Source organism: Anarhichas minor, unplaced genomic scaffold, assembly GCF_050575085.1.
Source record: "Anarhichas minor isolate MPS153535 unplaced genomic scaffold, ASM5057508v1 ptg000007l, whole genome shotgun sequence".
NCBI classification, from domain to species: Eukaryota; Metazoa; Chordata; class Actinopteri; order Perciformes; family Anarhichadidae; genus Anarhichas; species Anarhichas minor.
In genome coordinates, this window is record NW_027466453.1 from 1,522,073 (window position 1) to 1,538,741 (window position 16,669).

A 16,669-nucleotide genomic window follows, 5' to 3' on the forward strand; every position below is an offset into this window, starting at 1 on the left:
ACCGTCACACAAAAGGTGACTGTAGTAGTTGTGGTAGTGTGAAGAATGAAAAAGAGAGCAGTTCAAATTCTACCTACTTTTACAACTCCACACACCTGGCCAACCGATGCCTGGGTGAGATTCAGACAGCAACAAGCGCTGGGCCTGAAGCATGTTGAAGCCTTGAAACCTGTCCTGGGTGCAGAGCCATTTTCCTATTTATGGATCGAACATACTAGTCATTTTTCTGGTTTTCTAACTTGACAACACCCCATATGCTCGTGGATTATGCATGACCCTCACATCCACACCCGAGACACACTAGCCTTCATCTCAGCCCCACCCAGGCATGATGCTTTTCTTAACTTTTCACCTGAATGTCATCAATAATGGGCTTCACTGTGGTTTGTTTCCTGTCTTAGTGGTTCAGAAATGCACCACATGCAACTTCACTGACATTTGTTTGCAGAATTGTATTCTGGTTAAATGGCATAGCATAGCACAATTTGACCCAATAAAACAAAGTAATGCTTAACAGGTGACACCAACTCTGGGTGACAGTCAGAAACACAGACATGTCCAGGTGCTGCCTGCATCAGTGCCCTGGGTGCATGGTTCATAGACTTTCTTTTGAAAGAGTTTACAGTAATAATGGAGTAGTTAGGTTTTAGCTGCTCCATACCACTGAGAGGCAAGGACTCGATCACTTCCATAATGACCAGTTTGACAAATCAAACAACAAATATGTGTCGTACAGTTACAATCACCACTGACATTACATGTAGTAGCTTCAGTAGGCATGGACACAAAGCAAATTCAACATCGCACCCTTTCAACTGATGGTAATAGTTGTGCATGTCATTGAGCAGATCACTGGTTAAGTATGAGGATAACGATCCCTGAGCATCAGATGTTCACCTTGTCTTTGTCCAACAGGTGGAGGATGAACTCAGCTCTCCTGTGGTGCTTTTCAGGTTTCCCCAGGAAATGATTTCTGGTAAGGTTCACACTCCCTGGACCCAAAATAATGAGCCAATGTTCATGAAGACTGTTTGTCAATCACAAACAGTGATGTACTACCGGACGTCGATACTGACCTTATTTATTGTCATGTTAGCTGTTAAAACCTAAAGTAATAAGATATTATTAGCTCAAAGGTCCATTTACTAGTTTTCAATCAGGTCTCAAGGTCATCATTAGCTTTGTTGTCATCACATGACCTAAATATGGAACATCAGTCACATGATTCTGGTGGTCCTGTCTGTCCCGATCTTCAGCCATAACATGTTGCACTTTGTGTAGGCTTCTTGACTTCTTGACTTCTTTGTCAACACTACAAATATTGACTCTTTGCATAAACTTAATGTAATTGTCAATAAAAGCCTTTGACACTTATGAAATGCTTGTAATTATACTTCAGTGTAACATCGGACAAAAATATCTAAAAACACTGAAGCAGCAAACTTTGTGAAAACCAATACTTGTGTCATTCTCAAAACTTTTGGCCACGGGTGTAGTCTTCAGCTTAGAAGACCACAAGACGCTTGAAAGCTCAGTTGAAGCTCAGTCAAGCTAAGTTGACCTTTTGAGCCTTTTCATTTTGTTACACATACTATTCCCAAATGCTCAAAAATGTACTTTAATGCCCAAAGATAAGAACGAAATTTAGAGGATATTGAGATATCGGGATAATAATGTCACTATAAACTAAATAATCATAGTACATTGTCGTATTCTTACTTTAGTCGCCATTTCCCTTTTTGTGTTCATAGCATCCAGTGGGGGCTCAGGGGAAGGTTACTGTGCTGGGGAGAAAGAGGTGCTTGATGCCTTCAACAGATGGGTGAGTAAACATGTACTGTAACTTGTGCCTATGCTAGTTAAAGCTGCAATAATTCACATTTTCATATAAATGACGGGACTAGGGATAGGTATTGTTAGGATTTTATCGATAATAGTGCTCCACGATTCAGCTTATTGGTTCGGTTCCTTATCGATACTCTTATCAGTTCTTTTTGATGATATTGTGAGAAAAAAAGACAATTAATTAAGAAAAGAATCCACATTGCTTTATTATTCTTGTATTTAAACAAATAGTCTTTCTTTAACAGCAATACAAGAAGTTCCAAAATCATTAAAATACATTTGCAGATAAACAATTAGCTCAGTAATTATCTTTAATTTATTAGCCTGTTCTTACTACTCTGTATGGCATCACTGACGTTACCTGCAGTGGACGAGGATGGACGGCTGCTCCACAATCAGTAGAAAACTGAGCATTTCTGCAGATTTATGTTCTGCTTGTAAGCCAAATGTTGTAATATATTACTGTTATTACCTCCCTTTTTATTGCATTTGTATCAACGAGAGTTCTCAGCATCGACTGGAGTAAAATGTAGCCACACTTTGGATCTTTTTCTTCTCTCTGCCATGATGTGTGTCTCACACTGTACTGAGCCGGAGTCGGTGTGTGTCAGAGTAAAGCACAAAGATACCGAGAGAGGAGGTTTGAGACGAGGACATCACTGGAACTTCTAAAGTACCGATAGCAGAACCGTAAACTCTGGACCGCATCAACACTCTGAGTTTTTACTCACTTGGAACCGATTGCTGTCTAGAGCCAAGTTTCAGGGGGTCATCCCTAGACAGGACTATACCTGAAGGTGCAACCTGTAAGATCTGACCGGAATTTGAGTCAAAACATGAACAAAAATAACTAAAATGTTAAAAAGAATGTGAAGAAGTAGCAGTGTTCAAAGTTAGCTTTATTGTCAATTCCACAATATGTACCGAACATGCAGAGGAGTTGAAAAAACGTTTCTCTCCAGTCCAACATATAAATTGAATACAGTGCAAATGGATAAAAAAACATTTAGACAACATATATATTAAGAAAAAACTATAATTTCTGTATTTAGCAGCAGTCAGACATAGGGAGTCTTAAAAGAGAGGGAGAGTGTTGACTTTGTGTCAAATAGGTCAATGTTTGTGCTGCAGAGATATCTACTGCTAACCAGCTAGCCCCGGCCCGTCCTGAAACATCTGCAGGCTGAAACATCTGTTGAATCTTTCTTTGTTGCCAGAACAAAAACCAATGCACATAACTCACCAGGTGCTGCGGTGCTTAACTGTATCTTCATGTTGCAGTCAGAAATACCATGCATACTGTACATGAGCCGATACTATCGAGAATATGAACATGAATAAAGCATGGACTTTGAAGCTCACACTGGTCATTACTATGGATTTATGGATCTTAGCCTATGGCCATGGCCGTTTGACATGAATATTTTGTGCTGTAACAAAAGAATAAAAAGTTAGAACTGAACCAATTTAGTTGAGTGTTGTCATCGACCACACAGCTGATGTTTTCATTTTTCTATTGTCCTGAGTGTAGCTGGGTGAACAGCTGCTTCAGCTGGTTCCCAACAGTGGAGTAGATGTGGTGGAGCTTGAGGACGAGGGTACATGTATTCGCTTCAGTCCCCTCCTGACTGCTGCAGGTAACATGAACTCACACACACACACAAGCAAGATTGATATATGTTTTAATAGATGTTAGATACGGTCGGTAACGTTTAATGAAAACATCATTATGACCATGATTTTCTCCCTCCTCCAGTTCTGGGGACCCAGGAGGAGAACATTGAGGACCTGATGGAGAAGCTGTCAGAGCTGGTGCCTGTGATGTGCTCCACAATGTGCCTGAGACAGGACTTCAGAGAGGAAACCCACCGACACTCTCCCTCGCTCACATACATAGAGGAGCTTAGCTGGCCTGGCCTTGGTGCTGTCCGGTAAGAGTGGATCGACATTACCTGTATTCATTTAAAGCAACCTCCAGTAAGTGTATTCAATAATGTTAGTAGACTCATGTAAGCACATCGCCTTCACTAAATAAGCTGATCTACTTTAAATGCTACATTCAGAGACTATAGGTATTTATGTTTCAATTTAAAGAGCGTCTTTGACTTCATTGACGCCTTATATTTGGTTACATGCTCTTTGATATTTTCAATGCAGCAGCTACAACATGCTGCTTTACAAAGCAATTAGTCACATTGTAACCCCATATACAGTATATGCACTATCAAAATAATGCTTTAAATAGTGCTGTTAATGAGTTTGATGTGTGACTTGTAATCAGGCAGCGCTGCATAAAAAAGTTTTAGTCTGGAATAAATGTGGATGGAATTGTCTGTCAATGCTTTCAAAGTATGGGAAAATCCTTGGTGAATGGCCATTGGCTAAAACAAATCACTCACATTTGTGTTTTAGAGTATACCAAAAAAAACCTGAATTTTCCTGCAGGATTTGTTCCTCTGTCATTTCAAAAAGCTGACTGAACAAGAAACTCCAGTGTGCAAATGTCTGTTAATCATTCACCAATGTCTTCCTCATCTTGGGTTTGGTGTGATGCCTCTCTGTGTTTACAGCTTCACTCTCAAGGATTCAAGGATCATTTATTGTCATTATGCCACACAGGGATGTACAACGAAATTCAGTTGTAGCCCATTTGTAACACAGTGGGAAGATGTGGGATGACGCATGAACAGTGGGAAGATGTTTAATGGGAAGATGTCGGCATATGGCCGACATCTTCCCATTAAATATCAACATGACACACGTGTGTGTGTGTGTGTGTGTGTGTGTGTGTGTGACACCTGTGTCTGAATGACAAGAGAACGACATGGCTTTAACTGAAGGATTAAACCAGCAGCGTCATCAATGTCACTTGTACTTGCTGTCCTTGTAACAATGTTTGCATTTGCTGTGATGCTCAGTGGGACTCAAACTCGAGTGTTGATGTTTAGGTATGAGCCTCGGGCTGAAGGAATGGATGAGAGCAGGAGGAAGCAGGAGCTGGAGAAAATCAACAGTGAGCTGCTGAAGAAACTACAAGACCTTGACACTGACATCATCTTCTCCACTGGTGAGTAGCACCTCTTCACATTTGAGAAGCCTGTGAAAGATGTAACTCAGTATTTATCTTTTCCATCTCTTCTCTCCCCAGGCCCTGAGTTTGGGACGGAGGAGGACTGTATCTTTGTTGGCATGGTCACCGAGGACGTTGATGTTTCAGAGTTGGTGGACACAGTAGCTGCCCTCGGGAGGGACATAGAGGAGAACGGAAGGGTAACTGCTATATCATTTCTTTTCTAGGATACTTGAAGGTCAAAAATTTACTGATTAGTTAACATTCAATCAGTAACCTCCCACCAATACTGACAAAGTGGTTGCAATATTGTAATTGGCTATAACTGGAATGGTGATGGTCATTGTGTAATTATACCCCTTCTTTAAATAATGAAACGGTACGAAAGAATGAATAAATCTCTCCCAGTTCAATTATGTGCACTCAGTTATGATTAAATAGCAGCTAAAATATTTGGAGAACTCCAGAAGTGTTTTAACATTCGACCTGAGCATGTTTTACTAGCTTCTAAACAACTACAACAAACACTTGGTTGTGAGATTAGGCATTTTGGAGGTTAATTTGAAATATAAAATTCATTTCAGCAATGAGGACACTGTAGTGCAGTGCACGGCAATGTAAAGGTATTTGCCTTGAGGCCATGTTGGAGCTGTGCTGGTCACAAACCTGCTGCTCTGTAGATTAGGACATTATTTAGCTTTGAATGCTAAGCTCATTCACAAACAGTCACTCCGCACAAATCTGTGCTTGAACCCTGCGTACAAATGTTTCACGTACAAATATTTTCTTCCATGAATTTGTTCTGCCTCCGACCATGCATATGCACAGATTTTATTTAAATGCATCTCATATTAAAAACGCATTCATTCAGAAACACTATTTAAAACTGTATGATTTGATGTTTTTCTGGTTCTATAAATGTAATTATTGGTGCTCTTAGATTTCTGCTGGACCACCCTGTTAGTACAGAAGCATACTGACAAGTAGGAGAGCAAAACATTTTTTACCTCATTTAAAATGTTAAACACCCACAAATTAAAACGTGTCGTGAATTTTATCTTTTTTTCAATAAATTGTGACTTTTGGACTTAAACACGCTCTTGAGTTTTTGGAAATGTTTGGGTCACATTAATCGGAAACAACGTAGCAAATCTAATTATGCAAACAGTAATATATATATATATTTAAAAAAAATAATATTAGTTTAGCCTGACTAACAAAAGAAGCTACACATCATTCAAATGTAAAGGTTATGAATAACGTTTCTAACTATTCGGTACCGCCCTATTACACTTATGAAATAAACTACCTCTGGGTGGAAGTCGCTTGCTGGATGTCCTCACTTTTACCCTCATTTCTGCCACTCCTGGATTTTTGTCAAAGAATCGCGGCGAGTCTCATCTCGGGCTGTTTGGATTGTGCCTGAACGCTGTCCCCTGGTAACCAACATGTCAGGACTCCTCTGGAGCTCTCCGACTCCGATACATTGGCAGAGATAGATAGGAGTCATTTCTTAAGTTAACGTTGATGAAATGCTCCTTGTCCTAACAGTAGGAGCAAATATGTGTCATATTGAGAATGTATGTCAGTTAGGATTGATAAATATAGGCCCTGGTTTTATTTTATGGGTAAAAGATGGATGCCAGGGGTCACATCTGCAACTACAGAGACTCAGACCCAGCACCTTTTCATGTCAGAGCTGACTCACCAAGCCCTGATCTAGCCAACACTTATCAGAACATGGAGATGACAGCTTATTTTCTGTTAAAATCCCAAATTCAATGGAAAAATCCCATTTGCTTTTTATCGAGCGAACCAGGGCGACACTAACTTCCTGTAGGATACAAACGTACATCATCTCTGCACCACTCTATTCTGACATTTCTAAATGGTAATGACTCTTTCCTGTGTAGCTACTGGAGAACATGACAGAGGTGGTGAGGAAAGGCATCCTGGAGGCAGAGCTGCAGCTGCAAAAGGCCAATGAGGAGAAACTCATAGAGGAGGTGTGTGTGCCTGCTTATGTTAGTTTGTACTTTGGGGTAAGGAGTTCTCAGGAGACTAACATGTTTGTTTGCTCTTGTTTCATTAATTGTGAGTGTGTTTGGGTGTGTGAAGGTCGACATGCGAGTATACAAATCCAATCCATTGAACTGTTTGACTTCCTTTGTGTCCGTGTGTAGGGAATGCTGAGACAGCTTCCTGTGGTTGGCTCTGTGTTGAACTGGTTCTCTCCATTTCAAAGTTCCATTAAGGGAAGGACCTTCAACTTGGCTGCAGGTACAGAGTGTCCTTGTATGGTGACAGTTAGAGATGATAATGCTGAGTCACTAAATGTCACATCAGGTGTAACTTTTCTACCCAATGATGAACTTATTAGTATTATATGTTATACACAGTATTAGTGTATAACATGTGAATGGTGTGTGCCCATAGGTTCCCTGGACTCCACAGAGACGACTTACTCCACCAAGGCCCAGCCAGGCAGGCCGTCCCTGCAAGAAAGTCCCACCTCCTCATCAAAGAAACATCCAGGTAGGTCGAGCAGTGTTAAGCTGCCGTCAGTGAGGCTGAGCTCCTCCTGCAGATCATTCAGATGAAAAGCCTTCCAGTACAGGAAGGGATTATACGTCTGCTCTGTGAGCCACTAGAAGGCTTTTCATGTCAAACATCTGTGCAGGAAATGTTGAGTTTTATTAACAGCTTAACAAGGATAAAAAAACAACCTATAAAGGCTGCTCACACCAGACAGTGGCACAGAGAAAATAATCCACAATATGTGCTTCTATAAACTCGGTGGCTTCGTGACTACTCGCAGGTTTTTTTGGTAAACTGCTGTTGCTGGCCAGCTAATGATTAACATGCTAGCCAGCCCTACTCCCTCTTGACATGTTGTTCTAGGGACTATACATCAATTTAGTCAATACATTATTATTGGAGTGGGAAAATAAGCTCCCTGAGCTTGCTAAGTGTCAATTAGCAAGCAAGCTAACTTTCACTTAGTAAGCTCATTAGCCCAGTCACTCCCAGGACAATCAGTTCAAAAGACATTTGTACATGAAGTCCTATCTGAAACCGTATACTGTGAGTGAGTTGTGCAACACAGCTAATAAGCTATGATTGCTTCCTCCATGTTTGACTCTTCTGCTCCCTATTCCCTCAATGTTTGTTTTTATTTCATTTGTTTTTTTACCCATTCCCCCATGTCAGTGCTCTAAAGTTGGGTTGCTATCGTTCAACAGTGTAAATTTGTCAAAGTTAAGGAGACTTCCATTTGATCAATTGTTTGGATTGTGTCCACACCTCACTGAGGTCCCAACTCAATGCGAGCCAGGCCACCTCGACACGTGGTCTGGCTGATCGGATCCTAATAAGAGTGTAATCTTGGAGCGTACAGAATTGACAGTTAATGCGTCCTGACTTTATTGGATGACAAAAGTCCCATTGGAAAGACAAGACCACGGCTTTAGTGTTTTGGACAGGGCATGTTTTAATACGCACCCATATATCCTCAAAATGTAGAAACATCTACGTTACCAGTTCCTGGGAGGAAGGAAAGAACCTCATTTTTCTTATTCAAAGTAGTCTCATCTTTTTTTCCATCTTCCAGAAAGTTTTACCCTCCGACTAGTTCATATTGGCTAGCTTGCAAGTTGATGAAGAACATGAAAATAGTGGACAGTAATTTCTGTCAGCACTCTCTGAGCTCTCTCTTCTTGTTACCAGTGCTGTTCAGAGAATTCTCTACCTGTGGAAAATGACATCCCACTCAGCTTGTGCACTTCCTGTCTTAACGGTGTCCTCACAGGTCAGAGGTTATTCCGGCGCTCAGGGGCGGGCTCCGACTCCTTTAGTGAAACCAGCTCCATTGGCCCAGCTGAGGAGACAACCAGAGAGGCGAGTACCACTCCCAGCGGTAGCATCCACCCCCCCGCCTCTCCTCCTGCGCCTGAGGAGGACTCACGCACCGCAGAGGTTGTCGTACCAGAGAACATCCAGGAGTCATCTGTGCAGGTGCACACACAGCTGGAGGATGAAGTGGCCTCAGAGGAGAGGCAGCCTGAAGGCCAAGAGGTGGAGCAGAGCGGGAGATAGGATACACTCTGTCTGCAGGTGTCCTCAACCGTCCTCTAAATGGTACCAGCCTAACGGATGTTAAAAGAAAGGTGTTATTACATTGTTAATCTAGCGAAGGGAAAGTGGTGATGGAGCTAGATTGGGCTGTTTGTCTCTGTCCTATGTCAAAGGAAAATCCACCCCTGATACTTCCATGCTGCGATGCTCACTTCAGTGCATTCTAGTTATTTAGTGATTAGTAAAGTGTTCTGAGAGGTTGATGAAAAGTCTTCTGCTGCACTCTAAATATCTTGACGGATCATTTCATCCCTGATTGGTCCTGTATTCACAGCTATACTAAGAATACAGTAAACGACAGAATGAAGTGTTTTAGGGTGGATTTCTCCTTTAAAGGTAGGATCTCCATTTAATACTCCCTTTATCACTGAACTGGAATTATAGCAGCTTGATGTTAAAGCAATGAGTGTCACTGCAATTACAACGTTTCGATTCCTCACTGTAAATAGTCTACGCAGATGTTATATATCTAACCCATGAAATTACTAACTGTAATTATTTAAAATGAATTCAATCTGTATAGGAGTAGAGAATCATAATCTATTTAATTCAAATATACCTACTGATAATAGCAGTCGCCTGCGTCAAACACTCCCTTCATGTTTGCGCTGAAACAAATCTTAAAAAAAAAAAAGAACCAAATTTAGAGAAAGAGGTCACATTTTTAGGAATAAAAAGTTGTAATTAATGAGTCACAATAATATAATTATTAATTATGAGATCATTTTACATGATTAATCATATTATGAAAATATTTTGCAAGATGAAGTTTTAATGGTTCATGAAAAAGTTAGTAATTACTCAATTATAATTTAAGATGAAGTTGTAATTCTATGAGGAAAAGTTGTGAATTTACAAACTGAAAAAGTCATGTTACGAGATAACAATTTTAATAATTTCATTTTAGTAAGTATCATTTTTGAGAACTATATTATTAACTTTTAAGAACAAGCTAAATGTTTCATTATTGGATGAAGAGCATGTCCCTGGTTTAGTTCTGTTGTTCTTAAACATAATAATAATGAACGTAATGAGGTGCTTATTGGTGATCCTCATGTTGACCTGTAGATGGACAGACTGTTCTCTGTTCACTGCAGAGCAGTAAGACCGTATACATTTAGAACATAACAGTCTCTAAATATTCCACGTTTTTCTCAAAAATGATGTCTTTGTTCCCACAATATCATGACCTTTCTAGTACAATCACAACTTTATTTTCATAATGTTTGACTTTTTTCTCAAAATTATGACTTTTCCCCAAAATACTATGACTTCATTCTCCTAATCTCAAAGTTCTGTAATAACAATATCAACTTTGTGAATGAAAATCAGATTCCCTTCCTCATTGCACATGCAGCTGTGGTTTTCTGCAAATATATGTTTGTTTATCAGTAATGCAACCTGAGCAGAAAGTGACTTTCTGTCACAGAGGAGCATTGCTTCACAGGTACTCACTGTAGGAAGATTTCTGTTCTTTGCCAAAACCATCCTGCCAGACCTGGGTCAAAGGACTTCCTGTCTGCCTTATTAGAAGGCCAAATAGATGTGTCTTTTTGGAAATTCCCCCACCCACCACTAACGTCCCATCTTTTGCCCTTGTCCCTTTGATGACTTTTGGTATAAATAATAACAGATAGTACCGGCTGATGATGAGCAAGTTATGTACAATTTATTATGTTTCTTTGTGTAGAAGGTCACACAGTCCAAACGCTTCTCACACCACCACTGTGCTAAATTGCAGAGAGCAGCTTTGTCATGTTTGAGTTGCAGTCCTTCCACACTCTATTTTATACTGAGTGTGTTTGCCACACCGGGACAATGTCACCGAAACCTTCAGGGTAGGTCCCAAAGGTCCCTGCTCACTGTGTGCTTCTGGCCTTCCCAGTCCGTGTTGAAAGAAATGTGGTCAAATCTGTGGTCGTCAATCCAAACTGTGGTCCTGGATGTCACTGTGAGACACCCCACTAAGGACCACTAAGTCATGAAAGGAAATGACCTATGACATGCTAACTGCTTGTAGACATGCCCTCAGATCTGATATCACACAGATGTCATCAGACCATCTCTCACAGTGTGACATGGAACAAAGCAGAACTGTTATCACACCTGGTCTAGAGGCCTTGAAGGGTTTTGCTTCAGCAGGAAATGGAAGTGTGTTATAAATTCACACTTAATATGAAACTGCCATGGGAACTTCTGTGTTCATACAAACTTCTGTCGCCTAATATGAAGCATTATGACGCAACTTTACACAACATGATGGCTTCTCATCAGTGAGTGATTATGATTGATTTCATGCTTTTTGGAATTTAATTGGAGTGAACGAGCCTTAATTGGTCTGGCAGAATGGTTTATCGAAGTTAGATTTGCTCTCATGGAGGTGCCTAAAACAACCGGTAGTACTGGTGGGACATGTACTCTAACGAGTTGTAATATGTGGATTAATACGGTGGGTTGACAAGGGATTTACACAGTGAGAACCAAGATTACAGAAGAATCAATTTCATCTTTATTGCACTTAATCTGTAGATAAGTTCTTGACTACTGATCTTTATTTCGTTTTTGACATGGTGTAAATGAAGCAGAATCTTGTCGATGATTATTTCTCTTATTTGATCCTAATGCAAAGCTGAGTCAATAATGTCGCAACCTTCCGGGAACATGTTTGATGAAGAACTTTGATTTGATGTCCTGGTCCGTCCTGCCTGTCACTGTCTGAATGATTGATTGTATTTGATAAGCAGAATCTTTTCTCTTGAATGTTTTCTACAATTAGTTTACAGAAAATAAACACTTTCACATTTTCTGTAAATTTTGTCTCTCAACAGAATAAATTCAAAGTTTTGTAGTCTTAATGTTAGGCCATGGCTGTATGTGGATCAGTTCTTATTCTATTATAATAATCATAATAATATATCAATTTTCTATAGCGCTTTTCAAGATACCCAAAGACGCTTTACAAGGCAGAGACAAACAGAACAATCAAACAAACAAAAACTAATAAACTAACAAATAATGACTGGAGAAGCTGTGCTGAATGGGTCATGTAATGGAGGGTAGGGTGCCGGGGTTAGCAGGTGAAGGCGAGTTTGAAGAGGTGGGTTTTGAGGGCTTGTTTGAATGATGATAGGGAGGGAGCCTCACGGATGTGGATGGGGAGGGCGCTCCAGAGGGGAGGTGCAGCAGCTGAGAAGGCCCTGTCACCCCAGGTCCGGCGCATGGTCCTGATGGTCTTCAGAGTGTTTGCACCAGCGGACCTGAGGCAACGGGTTGGGCCGTGGAGGGGGAGGAGGTCTGAAAGGTAGGGAGGGGCCAGGTTGTTTAGGGCTTTGTAGGTGGTGAGTAGTATTTTGAAGTCGATTCTGTATTTGACCGGGAGCCAGTCTTGTACCTCTCTGTCTGATTCTTGTTCTTTCTCTGTCCTGTTGGGAAGTGTTCATTCAATGCAACTGGCATGTGTGTGTGGTTCAGTTATTCACGATGCATTCTTGATTGCATTTGTAATTGTACATAAGTTCTAGATTTCTGGCAAACAGAGCAATAAATCAATCAAAACAATTGCAGGCATAAATAGCAAAAAGTACATTCACAGACAAAATGAAAATCACAAAATGGAAAGGTCTGCGTGTATAAATGTGTTTTAAGACCTTGTAGTATGCTGGACTAAAACTTAATCTACGTTTGTCAGATTGTTGTGCCGTCTGAGGCCTTTACAGCTACAACAAAAGCAAATACAACAGCAGTCAGACCAATACAAATAATGATCCAACAACAATACTGATTATCAGAGGTGTGGACTTGAGTCACATGACTTTGACTCAAGACTGACAAAATCAAAATGGTCGATTCGAACCTTGTAACTGTGGGACTTGTTGGTGTTAACTTGTGACAGGATGAATTACGCGCCAGAATCGGGCCAAATACACCGGCCCGAGTCCGGCTGCCGACACTGCTATTATTGGGATTGCAGTGACGCTGCTGCTCGCACACATCCACGAGCTAATGTACCTACATTGAGATAAAAAACAGCAGCAGTCGCCTTCAAAATAAAAGCAAAGCAACTGTATTCCGTGCATGATGTACAATTATTTACGTTTTATTCCTTTAGACTTTGGTGTCTGTTGAAGACTTTGATGTCTGTTGTAGACTGGTTTTGTGGTAGATCGTCTCTGAAGTAATCTGACTGTACTCAACACTGGCTTTGATAGGAATGAAGAAATGTATTTCGATCAGATACTACAGTATATAAGGTTTTAAGTCCTAGCAGCGTGATGTCACAGAGTGAAGCCCAGCAGAGAATGTGATCAAAGCCAAATTCTCTGGATGACGTCACGGAGTGAAGCCAAACATTCCATGTCCATGGATACATAACGGAGAGGAGCTTCACTTCTTATTGTTTGATTATTCTACATATTTGCTTATATAGATTCGATTTATGATACACCTTGTGATGTTCACGGTAGAACCACGCCACCTTGTGGGCGGTACAAGATATAGACAGGCAGTCAGCAAGACCGCATGAACAGTGTGTGTACGAGCGTCCGAATAAAAGCCTGTTACAGTACATCAAGTCGTTCATCTGGTGCATAACTACACTACAGAAACATTACACACCTCAATAGCTTTTTTTGTTAGTTATTTGTTTAGTGTAATTATGTTGTTGTTTAGTATATGTAGTATTTTGGTTTGTTTGTTGATGAATTGGCTAACACTGAGGACATCTGTGGTTACATGTATGAGTCGGCAGCGACAGGATCTCAGAGACAATGTTGAAGCACTTTGACGTTTGGATCTGCATGAACCTCATCTGTACACAACTTAGTGTGTTTGATAAAAACTAAATCGACCAGCTTTTTTGAAGGAACTGAGCCTCCTTTAAAATAAGGAAACTATATATTTGTGTTTGTAAAGAGATTTCTTTTAATAGAAGTGTTGTTAAGTAGAATAAAATTATCCCTTCACATCACAGGACATGTTGTTTTAAGGTCTGCATGTTTTTCATGAATCTGTTTTCACAATAAAACCCTCACAAGTAAGAGAGGAATCAGCAGCAGTTTATCACAACATGTGACCAACAAGCAGAACATCAATCTGCTTGTGGAGCAGCCATCAGGTAACGTTAGTGATGTCATACAGAGTTTGATCAGAAGAACAGGGTAATCAAAGAAAGATAATCACTTAGGTCATTGTTTAGCTCAGAATGATTTAAGGATTAGGGAACTTTTTGTAGATAGTCGGGCTGAGGCTGCTGGTACTTTACCTGAGTATTTCTGATTCATTCAACTTTGTACTTCCACTACATCTCAGAGGGAAATATTATACTTTTTACTCCGCTACAGTTGTCTGGCAGCTTTAGTTACTTTGCACAATATCCTTTTTCAAACCTTTCCTAACTACCTAAACTGAACAACAGTGTATACAGTTGTTAAAATGAGCTCCACCTAAAACATCTGCAGCAGGAATAATGATACAAACTAATTTACATATCTCATATCCATATATAATAGTAAAACACTGACAAGGATCATGTTTCTGATACATTAGTTCTTTTATTAATATTGTTTGTAGTCCAATGACCTCATTTTCTGTCAGTTCAGTGAACGAGTGCACTGAAGTCAGGTTGAATGTCTGAGGTGAGATGTGAAGGACAGCTGACAGGTGATCGTCAGTGAGAGAGGATCTGGATTGTTGGAAAGAGAACCAACATCTTCTGAGCATGTTGCTTTTGCAGCTTAGCTAGCAAAGCTTCAGATGTCCGTGCCGCTCTGCATCAGTCAACACATCCCAGGTAGCCAAAATGACCTGGTCCAGTTCTGGCGTAAGCTCGGCATGCCGGAAAGGACCCAAGTGAGGGAAACGGGGATGCAATTAAGAGACTTGGGATGTAGGCTGCCCTTGGAGGAGCACTGCTCGCGCTCGCGCTCGCCTGTAGAGACTCGTCTGGACGGGAACGCGCAGCTTGGGGCAGAATCGATTCTGCCCCACGCTGAATCTATTTGAGGGCGCTGATTGGCTAAATTGTATGTCACACATTTATATCTTTAATCAGCAATTGGCTAAACTGCTTCATAGACCCGCCTCTTTTGGGCAAAAACGATTTTGCCCCCCTAGCTGCGCGTTCTGAGACGTGTCGTGCACACAGGCGGAGAGCACGAGCAGGAAAAGCATATATTTTGCGCAGATATCATATTTTACACATATTACTGGGTATATTCCATAGTTCAAAAACACAAATATTGACAATTTGTATAATTTATGATTATTATAATTATTATTAATATTTTTTTTTGTGTGGCTCAAGGTGGGGCCATGCCCCAATTGACCTCTATTGGCCAGCCGCCACTGTAAATGATAAAACTCATCAAACACTCAGGAATGATGTAAAACGTGTTTAGTCTCTCCAGCTCTCTCTGACTTTAATTGTTTTCATAATAAAAGTTATTGAGGGAAATATCAGATCATGAAAACACAAATCTTTCTAACAAATGAAGAAAGTTGTTTGTGGTCCTTTTGTTGTTCAGACTATAATGAACATTTATTTAAACCAGATGTTGAATCAGAAACCTAATCAAATATAAAGCTTGAGTTTATTCTGTGATCTGTCTTCACTCTGGCGTTAAACTCCAGTCAGTCAGTCAGTCCGATCGGCTGCAGCGTCCAATCACATGACTGATGAACAATGAGGGGGCGTGTCGGCCGTTAAAAGACTTCCTGGAAGTCTGTTCTCGTGGGTCCTCGGTCATGGCTCCTCCGAGGTCCCTCCTCCGTCCTCGATCCTCGCTCCTCCGAGCTACGTTAGAGCTTTGGGACGGCTGTCAATATGGTGGCGCAGAAACAACTTCCGGTTCAAGCGAGGATCGAGGAGCGAGGAAATGACAATTAAGAGACTTGAGAAGCACCCTAGGTCAGCTGAGACTTGCACACGCGGAGAGGACGTGCAGGAAAAGCATATATTTACCGCAGATATCATATTTTACACATATTACTGGGTGATTCCATATTTCAAAAACACAAATATTGACAATTTGTATAGTTTATTATTATTATTATTTATTTTATTTTATTTGTTGTGGCTGAAGGTGGGGCGGCGCCCTAGCGCCCTCTATTGACCAGCCGCCACTGGTGACGACTGAGGACATTGAAACAATTATATTGGTTGATGAATTTAGATTTCCTCAGTGTAGTTTGTATGCATGATTGCAAAGCTGTGATACATATCTTGGATACAATAAAGGAATCAAAAGGGAATACCTTCATATAATTAACAGTGATTGAGACTGGTGTGTTCACTGTTTAAAATTAACATTTAACATTTTTTAATTTTAAATGTTGTACCTAAATGTAATGATCTTTCCAAACGAATAAATGCACATTATATTAGACAGTCAAGTATGTTGTATTACTAAGCAATATAAAAGTCCATCTCCTTTTGCTACATCAAAATTAATCGAATCTGCAGTTGAAAAGGTCAGAAACTAATGGCGTAAACTGGCTCTTACTAGCCTTTGGGGAATGTATTTTTCTTGCCCTCAGGAGTCTTTCGATTCAACGTTTTCCGCTTTTGAATAAGACTTCATATCCCAGAGGTCACCGCATGTAGCACGTCGACTAACGGGACGC

The 16,669-nt window shown here is 40.5% G+C and overlaps 1 protein-coding gene across 1 annotated transcript in view; it reads left to right on the top strand.

Annotated features, from left to right (window-relative positions):
- pdxdc1 (pyridoxal-dependent decarboxylase domain containing 1) overlaps nucleotides 1-14,020 on the top strand; it is a 29,100-nt gene extending 15,080 nt beyond the window's left edge. The window contains exons 13-22 of the mRNA XM_076082036.1: nucleotides 916-976; nucleotides 1,752-1,822; nucleotides 3,377-3,482; nucleotides 3,602-3,776; nucleotides 4,794-4,912; nucleotides 4,994-5,115; nucleotides 6,829-6,921; nucleotides 7,099-7,195; nucleotides 7,352-7,450; nucleotides 8,724-14,020. Of these exons, the coding sequence (XP_075938151.1) occupies nucleotides 916-976; nucleotides 1,752-1,822; nucleotides 3,377-3,482; nucleotides 3,602-3,776; nucleotides 4,794-4,912; nucleotides 4,994-5,115; nucleotides 6,829-6,921; nucleotides 7,099-7,195; nucleotides 7,352-7,450; nucleotides 8,724-9,010 (1,230 nt within the window). The 3' untranslated portion in view covers nucleotides 9,011-14,020. The remainder of the gene's footprint in view (nucleotides 1-915; nucleotides 977-1,751; nucleotides 1,823-3,376; nucleotides 3,483-3,601; nucleotides 3,777-4,793; nucleotides 4,913-4,993; nucleotides 5,116-6,828; nucleotides 6,922-7,098; nucleotides 7,196-7,351; nucleotides 7,451-8,723) is intronic.
- Nucleotides 14,021-16,669: the final 2,649 nt, after the last annotated feature.